At 43.2% G+C, this 16866-nt stretch overlaps 1 protein-coding gene across 1 annotated transcript in view; it reads left to right on the forward strand.

Annotated features, from left to right (window-relative positions):
* The first annotated feature begins 5580 nt into the window (after window positions 1–5580).
* The window catches only part of TDRD12 (tudor domain containing 12), a 66377-nt gene continuing 55091 nt past the window's right edge, over window positions 5581–16866 (forward strand). Inside the window, exons 1-2 of the mRNA XM_064582036.1 lie at window positions 5581–6072; window positions 14927–15085. Of these exons, the coding sequence (XP_064438106.1) occupies window positions 6049–6072; window positions 14927–15085 (183 nt within the window). The 5' untranslated portion in view covers window positions 5581–6048. The remainder of the gene's footprint in view (window positions 6073–14926; window positions 15086–16866) is intronic.

Genomic DNA, 16866 nt, shown 5'->3' on the forward strand with positions numbered 1-16866 from the left:
TCTGTACATTAAAAATTATCTAGGGGCGCCTGGGTGGCTCAGTTGGTTAAGCGACTGCCTTCGGCTCAGGTCATGATCCTGGAGTCCGGGGATCGAGTCCCGCATCGGACTCCCTGCTCGGCGGGGAGTCTGCTTCTCCCTCTGATCCTCCCCCTCTCATGCTCTCTGTCTCCCATTCTCTCTCTCAGATAAATAAATAAAAAATCTTTTAAAAAAAATTATCTAAAAAAGAAATAAAACAATCTCATTTACAATAGCATCAAAAATAATGAAATACTTAGGAATAAGTTTAACCTCGGAGGTGAAAGATATCTACACTGAAACTATAAAACATTGATGATGAAAACTGAAGAAGACACAAATGGAAAAGATAGCATGGATTGGAAGAATTAATATTGTTAAAATGTCCCCACAACCCCGTATCATGTATAGATTCAGTCAATCCCTATGAAAATTTCAATGACATTTTTTTTTGCAGAAATAGAAAAAAAAATCTTAAAATTCATGCAGAACCATAAAAGACCCCCAATAGCAAAAGCAGTCCTGAGAAAGAAAAACAAAGCTGGAGGCATTACACTTCCTGATTTCAAACTATATTGCAAAGCTATCACAATGGTATGGGACTGGCATAGTAAGCAGACACACAGATCAATGGAATAGAATCAAGAGCTCAGAAATAAAGCTATGCATATACAGTCAACTAGTATTTGACAAAAGAGAGCCAAGAATACTCAATGGAGAAAACCTAGTTTCTTCAATAAATGGTGTCAGGAATATCAGGTACTCACATGCAAAAGAATGAAACTAGACCCCTGTCTTTTTTTTTTTTAAGATTTTTATTTTTTAGAGAGCGAGCGAGAGAGAAACAGCATGAGAGGGGAGAGGGTCAGAGGGAGAAGCAGGCTCCCCACTGAGCTGGGAGCCCGACGTGGGACTCGATCCCAGGACCCTGGGATCATGACCCGAGCAGAAGGCAGACGCTTAACCATCTGAGCCACCCAGGCGCCCTAGACCCCTGTCTTATATTATTCATAAAAATTAACTAGAAATGGATTAAAAGCTGAATTGAATGTGAAACATGAAACCATAAAACTCCTAAAAGAAAACATAGAAAAAAGGCTTATTGACATGGGTCTTGGCAATAATTTTTTGGAAATGACACTTAAAACACAACAACAACAACAAAAACAAGTGGGACTACATTAAACTGAAAATCTGCACAGCAAAAAAAAAAAAAAAACCAATCAGCAGAATGAAAAGGCAAACCACATATCTGATAATGTTAATATCCAACATACATAAGAAACGCATACAACTCAGCCAGGAAAATCCAATTAAAACATGGACAAAGAATCTGAATAGACATTTTTCCAAAGAAGATATTCAGATGGCCAGCAGGTACATGAAAAAATGCTCAACAACAGTAATAGGAAAGTGCAAATCAAAACCACAATGAGATATCACCTCACACCTATTGGAATGGTTATCATCAGAAAAACGAGAAAGCAAGTGTTGATGAAGAGGTGGAGAAAAGTGAAGCCCTGTGCACTGTTGGTGGGAATGTGAACTGGTACAGCCACTAAGGAAAACAGTATGGAGGTTCCTGAAAAATTAAAAGTAGAACCACATGATGCAGCAATCCCACTCCTGGGGATATATCCAAAATGAAATCACTATCCTGAAGAGATATCTGCACCCCTATGTTTATTACAGCACTATTTATAATAGCTAGGACATGGAAACCACCTATCCATAGATGGATGAATGGTTAACAAAAAGGTGGAGCACTATTATGTTCAGATACTCATATGTAAATGTGTATGTTCTAATATATATAATATATGTAATGTTAATTAATTATATATGACGGAATACCATTCAGCCATAAAAAAGAAGGAAGTCCTGCCATTTGTGAAACACGGATGGACCTTGAGGGCAATATGCTAAATGAGATAAATCAGACAGAGAAAGACAAATACTGTATGATCTCACTTATATGTGGAATCTAAAAAACAAAACAAAACAACACCAAACCCATAGAAACAGAGATCAGATTTTTGGTTGCCAGAGGTGGGTAGTGCGTGGTGCAGGAATTAGTGAAGGTGGTCAAAAGGTACAAACTTCCAGTTATAAGATAATTAAGTTCTAAGGATGTTATGTACAATGTGAGGACTATAGTTAATATTTGAAAGTTGCTAAGAGAGTAGATCTTAAAAGTTCTCATCACAAGGAAAATACTGTAACTCTGTGAGGTGACAGGTGTTAATTAAACCTACTGTTTAGTTACTATATTTCATAATATATACATATATCAAATCACTATATTATACACTTTAGACTTATACAATATTATACGTCAACTATATCTGAAACTGAAAACTAAACCTGTCATTTAAAACAATTCTGTGGGAGGGCTAAAAGTAAAAAGAAAAAACAAGAAAAGTTTAGAGGGTATTAATCAGATGAAGTATCAACGTACAAAGCAGTAAATGGGACAACGGTTAATTTTAGTTTGATAGTGTATAGTTCAAAATGGAGATGTGAGAACCTTCTTGCAGTGAGTAACACAATATTGAGCTATTTTAGTATATGTGCTGCCGAAGCGAGCACAATATTGAGCTATTAAAAATACATAAGAGAGGCACCTGGGTGGCTCAGTCGTTAAGCATCTGCCTTCGGCTCGGGTCGTGATCCCAGGGTCCTGGGATCAAGCCCCACATCGGGCTCCCTGCTGAGCAGGGAGCCTGCTTCTCCCTCTCCCACTCCCCCTGCTTGTGTTCCTATTCTCGCTATCTCTTTCTGTCAAATAAATAAATAAATCTTTTAAAAAATACATTAGAAACAGGGATAATCTGACAGATGTATAATATTAGTGGGAACCATGAACAAGGCATTCTCTGACAGACAGATCAAGTCCATGGAAGATAACTGAGGTGTCTGGGAAAAACACCGCAAGCACCAGGCTTCTATCTTTGGGTTATGATGCCATGACCGTAACATCCACTCTCTCAATTGATGCAAAACGTTTAAGAAATAAAAGCAAAACAATTTCTTTTCTTAAAATCAACTGACAAATGATTAAGCCAGCTTTGGGGCCAAACTGCTTTTTCTTTCCTTTTTGTCAAAATGATGAGACTATTTTTTTTTTATTTTTTTTGAAGATTTTATTTATTTATTTGACAGAACTAGAAAAGTGTAGACCTTGAATTTTTTTTTTTTTTTTTTTTTTTTTGGTCATGGGTTTACTTGGCAGCATTTTATTTGGGCTTTCAGCAGAGAAGTTGAGAAGTTGAGAAGTTGAGAAGTGGAGTTAGTTGAGAAGTTGAGAAGTGGAATTGAGAAGTTGAGAAGTTGAGAAGTTCTCAGTTGAGAAGTTGAGAAGTTCTCAGTTGAGAAGTGGAATTAGTCTGCAGTACTTTGTGTTATCTTTGTCGGGTTTTAATATCTCAGGACTTAACTGCCTTATGAAAATGCACTGAGCCTTTTCATCTTATTATGTTATGGAGTAATTTTTTTTTAAGATTTTGTTTTTAAGCAATCTGTACACCCAAGGGCTCAAATCCACAACCCCGAGATCGAGTCACATGCTTCACCCACTGAGCCAGCCAGGCACCCCTGTGGAGTAATTTTTTTTATTGAGATATAATCAACGTATTACATTACTTTCAGGTGCACAACACAATGATTTGATATTTGTATATATTTTGAAATGATCACCATAAGTCTAACTGTCCCCATACATAGTTAAAAAAAATTGGTTTCTGGTGATGAGAACTTCTAAGATCTACTCTCTTAGCAACTTTCAAATATGCAATACAGTATTATTAACTATAGTCACCATGCTGTATATCACATACCCATGACTTACTTATTGTGGAGTAATTTCTGAAACAAGGCTTCCCACTAGCTAGTGGGGGTATGGGGGGGAGACAGGTTACAGGTACAGATACTGATCCCCTTCAGCCTCAAGGGGACTAGGAAGCGCGATGGAGAAATACTTCCATTTTCTGTGAGATGTGTTGTGAAAAAGTTTGGAAAACATCATATTGTAGCATGGGTTCTAGTCAAAAGAAAAAGAAATGTTCACCGCACAATAAGAACTGGGAGACATCTGCATTTTCTTTGGGGCTTGGGAACTGTTCCTGGGACCTCCTGTTTAAATAAGATCTGATCCTGGGGCCCTTGGGTGGATCAGTCAGCTAAGTGTCTGCCTTCAGCTCAGGTCATGATCCTGGGGTCCTGGGCTCCAGCCCGGCATTGGGCTCCCTGCTTCTCCCTGCCCCTCTGCTGCTCCCCCTGCTTGTGCTTTCTCTCACTCTCTCCTGCTCTGTCAAATAAATGAAATATTTAAAATATATATATATAAATTTATATCTATTTATATATATAATATATAAAAATATATTTATAATAAAATAAATAAATATATATATAAAAGATCCGGTCCTTTCACACCTCTTTGACAAGGTCTGGAGCTTTCAGGTTTGTTGGTCCTGCCAGGTGCCTCCACTGGAGGTGAAGCCTGCTTAGTCCTATTCAGCAACAGGTGAACTTCATGTACTCAGCAGTTGTGTTTTCCTCCTGAATGGAGGTCCACACACCTCTCCTCTCCAATTCTCCTGCCTGAGACTTTAAGCAGATGATGTTGCTTGACCTTGTGAAATCTAACAAAATTTTAAAACTGGACGCTTTTGTGAGCATTGTTTCTCAGAACCCCACAATTGCCATGCTCTCTTAAAATTGGTGCAATTTGTTTTTGCCATCTTTTGGTTTCCCTTACTAGCAAATTAATGCCTTTTGACATGGGCTTAAAATTCTTTGTTTTTTCAGTCAAGATATTGAAGAATTCACCTATAAAACCACATAGGCCTGGCATTTTTATCATTTATTTATTTTAGCTGTGGTTCCTTTGTTTGTTTGTTTTAATTTTAGAGAGAGAGTGCCCCAGAGGGGATAGGGTCAGAGGGAGAAGCAGACTCCCCACTGAACAGGGAGTCCGCCGCGGGACTTGATCCTGGGACTCCAGGATCATGACCTGAGCCGAAGGCAGTGGCTTAACCAACTGAGCCACCCAGGCGCCCAGTGGTTCCTTTGATTTCATTTTTCTTCTTGTTTGTTGGCTTATTCAAGTGTTGGAGTAATGAAAGCTGACCCTCCCTGAGTGCGTCTTGGGTATCCTTTATTTCAGAGTGTGACCCCATCTAATTGTGAGTGTCATTTTTTAGGTGAGAAAAACTGAGGCGTCCAGGTGTTCAAAATTTAGAGAACTCTTTGGTGCCTCAACAACAACAAATACACGTGCGGGGAAGAGCCCGGCCCAGGAGGCTGCAGTTTGGTGACCAGAATGACCAGTGACAGAGTCTGGGGGAGCCCTGCCGGCTGCCGGCCAGGTGGGAGGAAATCTGGGACCCGAAGCAGGAGGCGGAGGTGGGTGGGTGGGGAGGGGATGTTGCCAGGAGCCCCCTCCCCCCCAACTCCCCCTCCCCAGCCTTGTATTAATGACCGGCTGTGCCTCTTCTCCACCCTTAGGGCCACCAAGTGGGGGCGGGTCCGGCGAGACCTCTGCCCGTCAACCGCGAACTGATTCGGGACGGGTGAGACGCCTGGGGGGGGGGGAGAACCACGTGACGCCGGGCGCCGCCGGCTGTGCGACCCCTGCGAGTCTCCTCCCAGCGCCCCCGCCCCGCCCCGCCCCGCCCCGCCGCGCCCGGCGTGTGCGCAGGGCGGCCGGCAGTTGTTCAGGCCGTTGGCGCAGCGCGGGCTTTCTGGAAGCCTCGGGGTTGCGCGGCCGGGGGCGGGCGCGGGGGCGCGGTGCCCGAGCCCCGAGCGCGCCCCTGGCGGCGTCCTGTTGGGAGGGCGCGGAGGGTCGCGGGTGGTGCGCAGCGGGCGGGCGTGTGGGGCCCGGGGCCAGAGCCGGGCGCGCCGGGGGCCCCCGCAGAGTGCCTTCCGAGTAGTGAGTGGCGACGGGAAGACCCGGGAAGGGACGCGGCCGCGACGGCGCTTGTCTCCCCACGCCGGTCCTCCGGCGGCGAGCGACGCGCGGGGAAGATGCTCGAGGTGCTGGTGCTGAAGGTGAGCGAGCGCCCCGCCCTGGCCGGCCGCCCTCTCCCCGCGCAGGGGCCGCCCCGGCTGGTCACGCCACGCGGGGCTTCGGACCCATGCGTGGGTCGCCAGATGGGATCCCGGGCCCCCGATTGCAGATCCACAACACGAGATTTCAGTTCAGGTGTGCCCATGTATTTTTTGGAACACAGTAAAAAGTTACCAGTTCGTCCGAAACTCATTTACTAACTGCAATCTTAGGGGGCAGGACGGACCGTAACCCCTTCTCCCACGCTCACCCGGCCCGGGAGGTGCTGGCGGAGAGCCCCCTGGGCCCCCGGTCCTTGGACATGGGGACCCTCACCTGGTCCCCTCGCCCGACAGGGGTCCTCTCCAGTGGGTCCCCACTAAGGGGCCCCTCGTCGCAACCACCGCTCCACACACGCCCATCCCGGCTTCACGCGGGAAACCCTGCTCGCTCGCGCCCTGAAACTCTGGCGGCCCCCTCCCCACGCGTGCGCCCCGGGGCTCCGATCCTCAGTCCTCGGAGCGGCGTGAAGGCAGGTGGGGCCGCCGGCAGCTGCAGTTTCGTGTCTCAGGTAAGATGCAGGAGACTGAAGGCATGGCGTGTTCGCAAGGTTAGTTGGAGGGAGGAGTTTACAAACCAGAGCAAAGCCGGTGGGTTTCGGTCTCTGGGAAAAGGAAATACAAATCATTAAAAAAAAAAAAAAAAAAAAAAAACCCATGCTTCTGTGGGCAGAGGAGAGGAACGTACCAAATGATGGGATTTTAAAAAACCATCAATTTTCCCGCTCCTCTTTTAGGTCTTACGTAATTTATATTTTGGTTCTTACCTGTTTATCCTCAGCAAATTTTAATACAATATAGGAGTAGTTCTCTAAGTGTGGTGCAGGTTACCAGTTATAGTGCTTCAGGTTAATTTAGCTTTTACATGGATAAATTTTTTTCCCCCAAGTGCCCATCAGTAGATGAATGGAGAAGCAAAGTGTGGTCTATACATATAATGGAATATTACTCAGCCTTAGAAGCAAAGAAAATTCTGATACATGTTGTAACATGGATGAACCATCACTTGTTAAGTGAAATAAGCCAGATACAAAAGGACAAGTATTGTATGATTTACTTCTGTGAGAGTCCTAGAGTACTTACATTCATAGAGACAGAAAGTAGGGTGTTTGCTCAGGGACTGAGGGGAAGGGGACTTGGGGGATTATTGTTTAAAGGGTGTAGAGTTTCAGTTTTGCAAGCTGAAAGGAGTTTTGGAATGGATGGTGGTGATGGATGTGGTTAATGCCACTGAATATGGTTAAAATGGTAAAATTTTTGTGTATTTTACCACAATTAAAATTATTAAAAATTATTTTTAAATTTTAATAGTTAATATTTGTAATAGATTTTAGAAATAAAAACAGAACTAGCATTAGAAGTCTGTTAAGATGAGTCTAATGAAGAAAAAGGTGTTGATTAAAAATAATGTATTAAGAAAGCAGCCCAGACAACATGCCATTACGTCAGGGATGAGTTGGGCAGAGTGCGGTGAGACACAGTGGGACTGGCGTCTATGGACTTGCTCCCGGAGAAGGGCTACAGGAGAGAAAGATTAGCCATGGCATCTTTGATAAGAAAGGTGATGGGCGCCGGAAAAGCCCCAGGGCCATTGGTCTTAGAGTCAAGCTGTGTTCTAGCAGGACTGTTGACGTTTCTGGACAGCGAGGCGTGGACCCTTCAAGTGGACAGCTTGTGCCAGGGAGGGGTGGCAGACACAGGTGATGTTCTGAAAGCTGCAGGCTGTGATGTCACTAATGGGGTAAAGCAGCTATTCCTCTGGCTCACACAGACAATTTCAGTACTGTCCGTGGAATCCACAAACAGTATTTCAAGAGTGGTTTTCCTACCCAGAGGAGGCCGTGTTGAGAATGAAGGTCCGAGGACCTCTCACGTCAGCATGACTCTGAGTGGGCCAGGTCTTCCTGTTCCGTTTGGAATTGTCACAGCGTTTTAAAATGAACATCTTAATTTTTACAATCGATGTTGGAGAGTTTAAGTTTGACTAAAATACCTGGAGTTATTATGGAAATAACCCAACATACACGAAGGGGAATTGAACAGAAATTAAAGATCAGACTTGGACACACTCATACTACCGAATGTGGAAAATGAGACACTCATGACATTATTGCTCAGGGAAGTAAAAAAGTAAAGGGGAATAACAACGTAGGAAATAACAAAGAAAAAATGGGTTAATCATTCCTGAGAAATAATAAAAAGCACACCTAATTCAATTAAATCCTAGTAATGATGCGAAATATTGTTATCTTGCCAGATAAATGATTCTGCTTTTATTTGAATAAAATTTAAGTATTCAAGTTTGAATGGTAGGGGTAAAGGAGAAGAAAGTGGACCAAACTTTTATTTAATTAATTAATTTATTTTTTAAAGATTTTATTTATTCAACGGAGCGAGACACAGCGAGAGAGGGAACACAAGCAGGGGGAGTGGCAGAGGGAGAAGCAGGCTTCCTGTGGAGCAGGGAGCCCTACGTGGGGCTCGATCCCAGGACCCTGGGACCATGACCTGAGCCGAAGGCAGATGCTTAACGACTGAGCCACCCCAGGCGCCCCGGACCAAAATTTTATATAGATGATATTTTTCTAATGGAAATACAACAGACAATGTAGGCGAAAAAATGTGTGAGGGTGATTACAATGTGGGCAGTATTGCTTTATAGTCTTGGCTGGAAGCAGACAGTGTCAGAGGTGGGGGCTCCCTATCCTAGTGCACCCACTCCCTTCCAGTAAAGCACGTGTTCTCCTAGCTGGTAAAACTGAATCTGGCCTACAGTTTAGAGGTTTTAGAGGCAATATTTTTTATTTTTTTCTTTTTATTTTTTTTAAGATTTTATTTATTTATTTGACGGAGAGAGACATAGCGAGAGAGGGAACACAAGCGGAGGGAGTAGGAGAGGGAGAAGCAGTCTTCCCGGCGGTGCAGGGAGCCCGATGTGGGGCTCGATCCCAGAACCCTGGGATCACGGCCTGAGCTGAAGGCAGATGCTTAATGACTGAGCCACCCAGGCGCCCCTAGAGGCAATATTTTTTTAAAAAATGAAATATTCTGGCAACTTCAAAGAATCTATGATGCCTTAAAAAAAAAATTTTTTTTTTGTAAAGGTTTTATTTATTTATTTGACACAGAGAGCCAGAGAGAGGGAACACAAGCAGGGAAGCGGGAGAGGGAGAAGCAGGCCTCCTGGCTGAGCAGGGAGCCCAATGTGGGGCTCGGTCCCAGGACCCTGGGATCATGACCTGAGCCGAAGGCGTTGAACGACTGAGCCACCCAGGTGCCCCTGCCTTAAAAAAATTTTAAGCATCTTTCCAACTTTGTTTTGAAGTCTTTCAAATATAAAAACAATTTACAAAAACCCTATTGAGAATAACCATATTCTCTACACCCTAATTATTAACATTTTGTTGACCTGCATATTTCTTTATAAATAGTATATATAAAATTATTTGCTTTTTTGCTGAACCATTTGAGAATGAGTTGAGAACTCTAACTCCTTACACATGTATTTCCTAAGAACCAAGACTTTCTCTTACATCATCATGATGTAATTACCCCACTTGAGAAATTTAACATTGATCCAGTACCATAATACATAGTTTCTGTTCAAATTTCTCCATTTGTCCCAAAATGTCTTCTAAAACTTGTTTTTTCTGCTCCAGGATCCAATCAAAAATTGTACATTGCATTTAGTTGTCATGGCCTCTTAGTCTCCTTTAATTTAGGTTAGTTCCCTGGCTTTTTTGTGTCTTTGATGTCATTGAAATTTTGAAGAACAAGGGCAGTTGCTTTGCAAAATATCAGTCATTTCGGATTTGTCTGTTTCTTCATGATTATGTTCAGTTAGGCATTTTTAGTAAAAATACTGCATGGGCAATATCACATCAGAGGACAAGAAGCTTTTAAAATCATTCCTGTGATTAAAAATAATTTAAAATCTAACTTTTTATCAGGAAATATTCTGGACATACCAAGAAGTCTAAAAAATATAATCATAAACACCTGGACATCCACCACTTAGCTTTGTCAAACCTTTTAACATTTTGCCATGTTTGCTTCACATCTTTTTTTTTTTTTAAGATTTTATTTAGAGAGTGTGTGTGTGCGTGAATGCAGGTGGGGGAAGGGGCAGAAGTAGAGAATATCGAGCAGACTCCCCACTGAGCGCAGAGCCTAGAGCAGGCCTCGATCTCACAACCCTGTGATTATGACCTGAGCCAAAACCAAGAGTCAGACGCTTAACTGTCTGAGCCACCCAGGCGCCCCTCTTTTTTTTTAACCCATAAACTATTTTTTAAATTGAGATATGATTTATATATGGTAAACTTCATCATTTTTCATGTAGAATTCTGTGACATTTTGAAAAATGGATGCAGTCCTATAACCACCACAATCAGAGAGCAGTCTGTCATCCCTCCATTACCTTATACTCCTTTGTAGTCCCTTCTTTGCCCCTCTCCAAATCCCCTGCAACCACTGATCTTTATCTTCCCTGTTAGCTTTGCCTTTTCCAGGATGTCGTAAAAATGGAAATGTGCGCACAGAATCACGCAGTAGGACGGAGTCTCTGCATCTGGCTTCCCTGACTTAGTGTATGCATTTGAGACCTGCCTGCCCCGAGGTCGTTGCGTGAATCACGATGTCTTCCTTTTTACTGCTGAGTTGTTGTCCATTGTATGAATATGCAGATTTGTTTGTACTGTCACCAGCTGGAGGCCCTTTGAGTTGTTTCCAGTTTGGGGAGATTATAAATAAAGCTGCTGTAACCTCTACAGACAGGTTTTTGTGTGAACACAAGTTCCATTTCATGGATAAATAACTAGGCTTGGATTACCTGTCTAACTTCATGAGAAAATCTTCCACGGTGACGGTACAATTACGGGTTCCCATCAGCAATGTGTAAGAGTTCTAGCTGCAGGGCGCCTATAATCGGGGTTCTTGACCTTGGGATTGTGAATTTGAGCCCTATGTTGGGTGTAGAAATTACTTAAAAATAAAATCTTTAAAAAAAAAAATATCTAGTTGCTCTGCATCCTCACGAGCACGTGATGTCAGTTTTTTAGATTTCAGCCATTCTGGTAATGTTTAGTGTGTAGTAGTGTCTCGTTGTGGTTTTAATATGCATTTTCTAATGGCGAATGATATGTTAATTATCTTTCCGTGTGCTTGTTTGCCATCCTTCCACTCTTTTGGTCAAGTGTCTGTTTGGATCTGTCCATTTCTCTAGTTGGTCATTCTGTTACTGAGTTTTTACACTTTATATATTGTGGATGAAGTTCCTTGTTGGATGTGATTGCAAATATTTTCTCCCAGTTTATGACTTTTCTTTCTCTTAACGTCTTTCAACGAGCAGTTCTTAATTTGGATTAAGTCCAATTTATCAATTTTTGCTTGTACAAAGTATACTTTTGGTGTTATATCTAAAATCTTTGCCTAACCCACAGTCACAAAGATTTCCCCCATGTATTTTTAGAAATTTTATAGTTTTATATTTTACATTTAGATATAGGATCCATTGGAGTTAATTTTTGTATCTGGAATAAAGGATGGATCAAAGTTAACTTTTGTGCATACAGATAACTAATTGTTCTAGTATCATTTGTTAAAAATTACTCTTTCTCCACCCAGTTGCTTTTGTGCCTTTATTGAGACTCAATTGACTGCATATGTGTGGGTCTGTTTCTGTTCTGTTGGTTTTTGTCTGTGCTTTCTCCAGTAGTACACAATTCCAATTACTGTAGCTTTTTAGTAAGTCTCGAAATCAGGTGGTATGAGTCTTCCAACTATGTTGTTCTTTTCCAGAGTTACTTGGGCCATTCTAGTTCCTTTGCCTTTCCAATAAGAATTTCATAGGGAGTTCATTGATTTCTCAATTCCTGCTGGAACTGAGTTGTATTTATAGATCATTGTGGGAAAAATCAACATCTTAATCCATGAACCCAGTATACTGGCATTAAAGGCCTTCCTTGATCTATTTGATCAGTTTGTGTTCCTTTCAACACACACATTTTGCATATATTTTGTTAGGTTCATTCCTGAGTAATCCTGTTTTTTGGCACAGTTGAAAATGGTGCTTTTTTTTAATTTAAATTTCCAGTTTTCATTGCTGGACTATAGATGTACATTCAATTGAATGTACTATATGCCTTTATACCCTGGAACCTTGTTAGAGCCACTTACTGGTTCTAATATATTTTTTGTAGGTTCCTTAGGATTTTCTATGGAGATACTGTTTGTAAATAGAGACATTTTCTTTCTTCATTTCCAGTCTTGCTGACATCCTTCTTCTTACTTTGTTACACTGACTAGTGCCTCCAGTACAATGTTGAATAGGAGTAGTGAGCACGCCACTAGTAACATTTTTTTTGGTATGTTTTACTTTTTAGTTCAGGAATTATCTTTTCCAAAGTTTGTTTGTTGTTTTTGTTTTAGAGTTTCCATTTCTTAGGTGAGACCCTCCTCTTTAGTAAACACACGACCTCACCACAACCATCTTGTCCTTAAGTTGTTCAGCATATTTCTCACAGCTGCTTTGACGTCCTTGCCTTTCATGTCAACTTCTGGGCGGTCTTGAGTTCACTTCTACTGACTGCTTTTGTCCTTGGCCACACATCACATTTTCATCTCTGCATGGCTAGTAACTGCCACACGGATATTGCAGCTGCGGTAAAGAGTGTTGACCTACGCTTCGGTCACTCGCTGCATCCACCATCTGGGAGGCTTGGTTTATCCTCTTCAAGCCCCTGTTTGCTTTTGCTAGAGCACACTCTGTCCAGGAGTGCGGTCTGGAGTTTGCAGGCGTGGCACATCAGGGTGCCTACTGAGCCTCGTAAATTTGGCCGGGCTCCCACTGCAGACTGTTTCCCAGTGATGGGTGCCAAGGACAAACAAAGGCAGACATGGCTAGAGCATTAGCTGCCTGGGAGTAGGGGCAGGAGCTGGGGAAGGGCAGAGGGGGCCGAGCATTTTGAGGGAAGACCGAGGAAGAGGAGGGGAGGGGCTCCAGGGATATGAGGGTCACCAAGGACCGGTCAGTGCCTGTTGGCCGAGGAAGCGGGTTCCAGGAGGCAGTCTCAGCTTTCAGGCCCTCGAGACGTACTCCTGAGCAGCGGGAGAAACAGACACATCTCAAAGGGATAGGGAGGATTGGCGCCTGTCAGCCCTTTTGAGGAAATGCTCACAGAAAGGGAGGTTGAGGGTCTCTGTCTGCAGACGGTGGGTTCCCCTGGCAGCCTTGAGCTTCCCCAGGCACGCATTTGAGAGGGGCCAGGGCCGTCCTCGGGACGGGGCCTCTCGGTGCAGAGGTTTTGGGAGGTGACATGCCACGAGTTTGCTGTTCTGTCAGGCAGCAGCTAAAACTGGTGTTTCTGTCCACCTTCTCGAGGTCGCTTTCCTCTGGACGGCTGGGCCCTCACTGCGCCGTGCGGGCTGGCCAAGGACCTGGCTCTCCCCGTGGCGGCTCTTTCAGAATTTCTCTCCTCAGCGTCCCTTCTCTGGTTCCTCAAGCCACAACGCTGCGGCTTTCTGCCTGAGTTGCAGCCCGTCGTCCTGGGCTGGAAAAGCTGTAAGGAAACGTGGATCTCACCCAAGACCCATCCTCCTTGCAAAGCATCTGGTCCCTGCGGTTTCTCTTCTCTTCAGTCCTTCATATTTGTTACTTTGTATTTTTTCCTGGGTTGATCATTGTTACTTGCAGGTGGGTTAGTCCATGTAAATGACTCTGCCATGATCTGGAACCAGAATGGCCCATTGTTCTTTTTTTCCCCAACTTTTTATTTTAAAAATATTCAAATATTTAGAAAAATAGAATACTAACGTGAACACCTGTTCCCCTGCCACCTGGTACCTTGGATCCAAAGTCTTGGGATGTCATTGCTTTTAGGTCCTTTCAGTAGGCAGAGTTAGGAGTTCCTACTGATATTTTCAACTCAAATTTAACTTTTTATGTTGCATCTAATCTCTCTAATGATGAAAATCTTGGTCTCTAATGACACTGATCTATATCAAGATACATTCAGAGAAGTCTGACTTTCATCCCTGTCCCTTCTATTCCTGGCTTTCTATAGGTGATAACTTATATTTGTTTTGGTTTATCTGCCATCATTTTTTTTTAATATGAACAGACTATACATTCATTCATATTTCCTTCTCTTTTTTACAAAAGACATAGCATATCGCAAACATGGGACTTTGCTTTTGTATTTTATTATGCATATTTAAAAAATGCGGGAGATGGGGCACCTGGGTGATTCAGTTGGTTAAACGTCTACCTTCGGCTCAGGTCATGATCTCGGGGTTCTGGGATCAAGCCCCACGTTGGGCTTCCTGCCCAGTGGGGAGTCTGCTTCTCCCTCCCCCTGCTTGTGTTCTCTCGCACACTATCTCAAATAAAGAAAATCTTTTTAAAAAATTAAAATTAAAGTAGAGGAGATGGAGGGCATTGATCTCTGCCTTTCGAGTCACAGCACATAATTAAAAATTACTGATGTTATTGGTTATATTTTTTAAAATTTTTAACATGTTTTAGAGTTTTATCTTTGCATCTTTTATCTTTTATCTAGCTTAATTGAGATATAATTGGTATCTAACATATAAGTTTAAGGTGTAAAGGGTGATGATTTGATCTATATTGACAGTCTTTTATTTTTTACCTTTGGTCTGATTTTTTAAGACAGAGGTACTCCTCTAGAATTTGTTAGACCGCTTAAATTAGTAACAGGTATCATGCCTCTAAGGTTTATTATTTTATGATTCTGCTTTTTAAACCATGCATTGTTTTGTTTTTTTTTAATTTTTACAGATTGAAGATCCAGGATGCTTCTGGGTTATGATAAAAGGATGTAGTCCGTTTTTAGATCATGAAGTTGATTACCAAAAACTAAATAGTGCCATGAATGACTTCTATAATAGCATGTGTCAAGATACAGAAATAAAACCGTTAATGTTGGAAGAAGGGCAGGTATGTATCTAAGTGTGCTGTAAGCACTGTGTCTTGAAATACTACTTAAAATGTACACATTTTGGCAGTAAAACTTTTAGAGTATTTTCATTGCACATAATCATTGCTTTGTGTTACGTTCTTTTGGCTGCACGAGATTTGGGCTGGTTTTGGAAAGCAAAGGTGGTAGAAGATTCATGTGGGGCAGCAGCAGATGGAATGTCGTCCAAATTCAGGCATCGGGCCATCCTCCTGGGGCTGGGAACTGAGGGCTATTCTAGATGTATTCTAGATCTGTCACAGGTGTGGGGGCCTCAGCCGAGGGGGCATGGGGGCCTCCCTTTTGCTGCCCGTGACTTTGGCCAACTCCTGCTTGTTTATTTTCCTTGCCTCACATCACGGCCCCTTCTTCCTTTATTGCCACCTTGGCTCCCGGGACCATTGTCTGATTCTCTCTGCAGGTCAGTCACTTTTCAGAAGAGTTTGAATTTTTCTACTGGGAAAGGTTTATAAACTATGAGAAACATTAGAAATAACTTGAATTCCTTCCCCCTTTCAAAAAAAAAACTTCATTAATAACATTTATTATCTTTTTCCATACCATTGACTTGTTGACAGGAAACCCGGTGAGCTGTCCTTTTAAAATATTCCACATTTTGGAGAGCCTGAGTGCCTCCTTGTGGTGGTGCTGAACTTTCTCTCTGTCCCCTCTATTTTATGTGGACTGGTAGTTAAAGCTTTGATTAGATTTAGGGTCACCTTTTTCCCCCCCTCAGAGTGATTGGGCTGTGAGCTTCACCTTGCATTGGATTGGGAGGTAATATCACTGTTGGCAAAGCCCAGCGGATTCGGAGGGCGACACCTGAGTCCTCCCTCAAGGTGGTGCCCGTCAGCTTTTCCTGCAGAGGAGGCACCATCCCGTGACCAGCACAGCCCGAAGCAGCCCTTCTGTTTAAGCTTCCAAAATGGTCGCTTTCACGTTCCTTCTGTGTTCTTGAGCCGGAATTCGTCTGCAGGGAACTTTCCTTCCTCTATTAAGATGATTAGGCTACCCTGATATCCTACAGTTCATGCTGGAAAGGTAGACGCGTTGCTTGATTCTTTCCCTTACCAGCGTTCGTGCCCAGCTGTGTACACAGACGTCCAGAGGTCTCTGCTGTTTTTCTCTCCTCCTTTTCATTTTTAAAGTGCTGTATTGAACCTCATGGTTTTTAATATAGTCCATCAGCTGTAATCATTGTTCTTGGTGCTTAAATTGCCCTACGTTGGCTTGGTGGAAGCCTTGTAAGCCACCAGTTCAAAACCAGCTTGGCCTCGTGAACAATTACCTGTTTACACCATTCCTACAAGTTGCTTTGACTTGAGCATTAAACAGAAATACCCTCTGTCCTTTGGCAAGATTTCTCTCCAGTTATTTGACTTTGGAGTTATGGGAGGCTCCCAAGAGCCCATCCCTTGCCAAGTGGCTGCTCCATGGCGTCCAGCTTCAGTTCCTGAGCGCGGTGGTCTCCCTTCGGCTCACCCCTTCCCCGTCAGGTGCGGTGCTCTCCCCTCGGGGCCTGTGGTCGGCGTGTGGTTTGCTGGTCTGGGTCGCAGTCCCGTGGGACAGTCGGGACGCCAGGCAGCTGTCACTCCTGCTGGGCAGTTTCCCTAAGGTGGGGCTGCATTTTCCTTATTTTACTTTCAAAACCCTGTCCTTAGTTAAGGAGTCAGCATGAGTGGAGTAAGAGAAGCCTGAAGTAGGATGGGTGCCCTGTGCTCAGTTTACTGTCCAGTGGGGTCAGCGTGGGCAGCCCCAGCCT

This window comes from Mirounga angustirostris, unplaced genomic scaffold, assembly GCF_029215605.1.
Source record: "Mirounga angustirostris isolate CCGP_5_RB_7025 unplaced genomic scaffold, mMirAng1.0.hap1 SCAF_16, whole genome shotgun sequence".
In the NCBI taxonomy this organism is placed as follows: Eukaryota; Metazoa; Chordata; class Mammalia; order Carnivora; family Phocidae; genus Mirounga; species Mirounga angustirostris.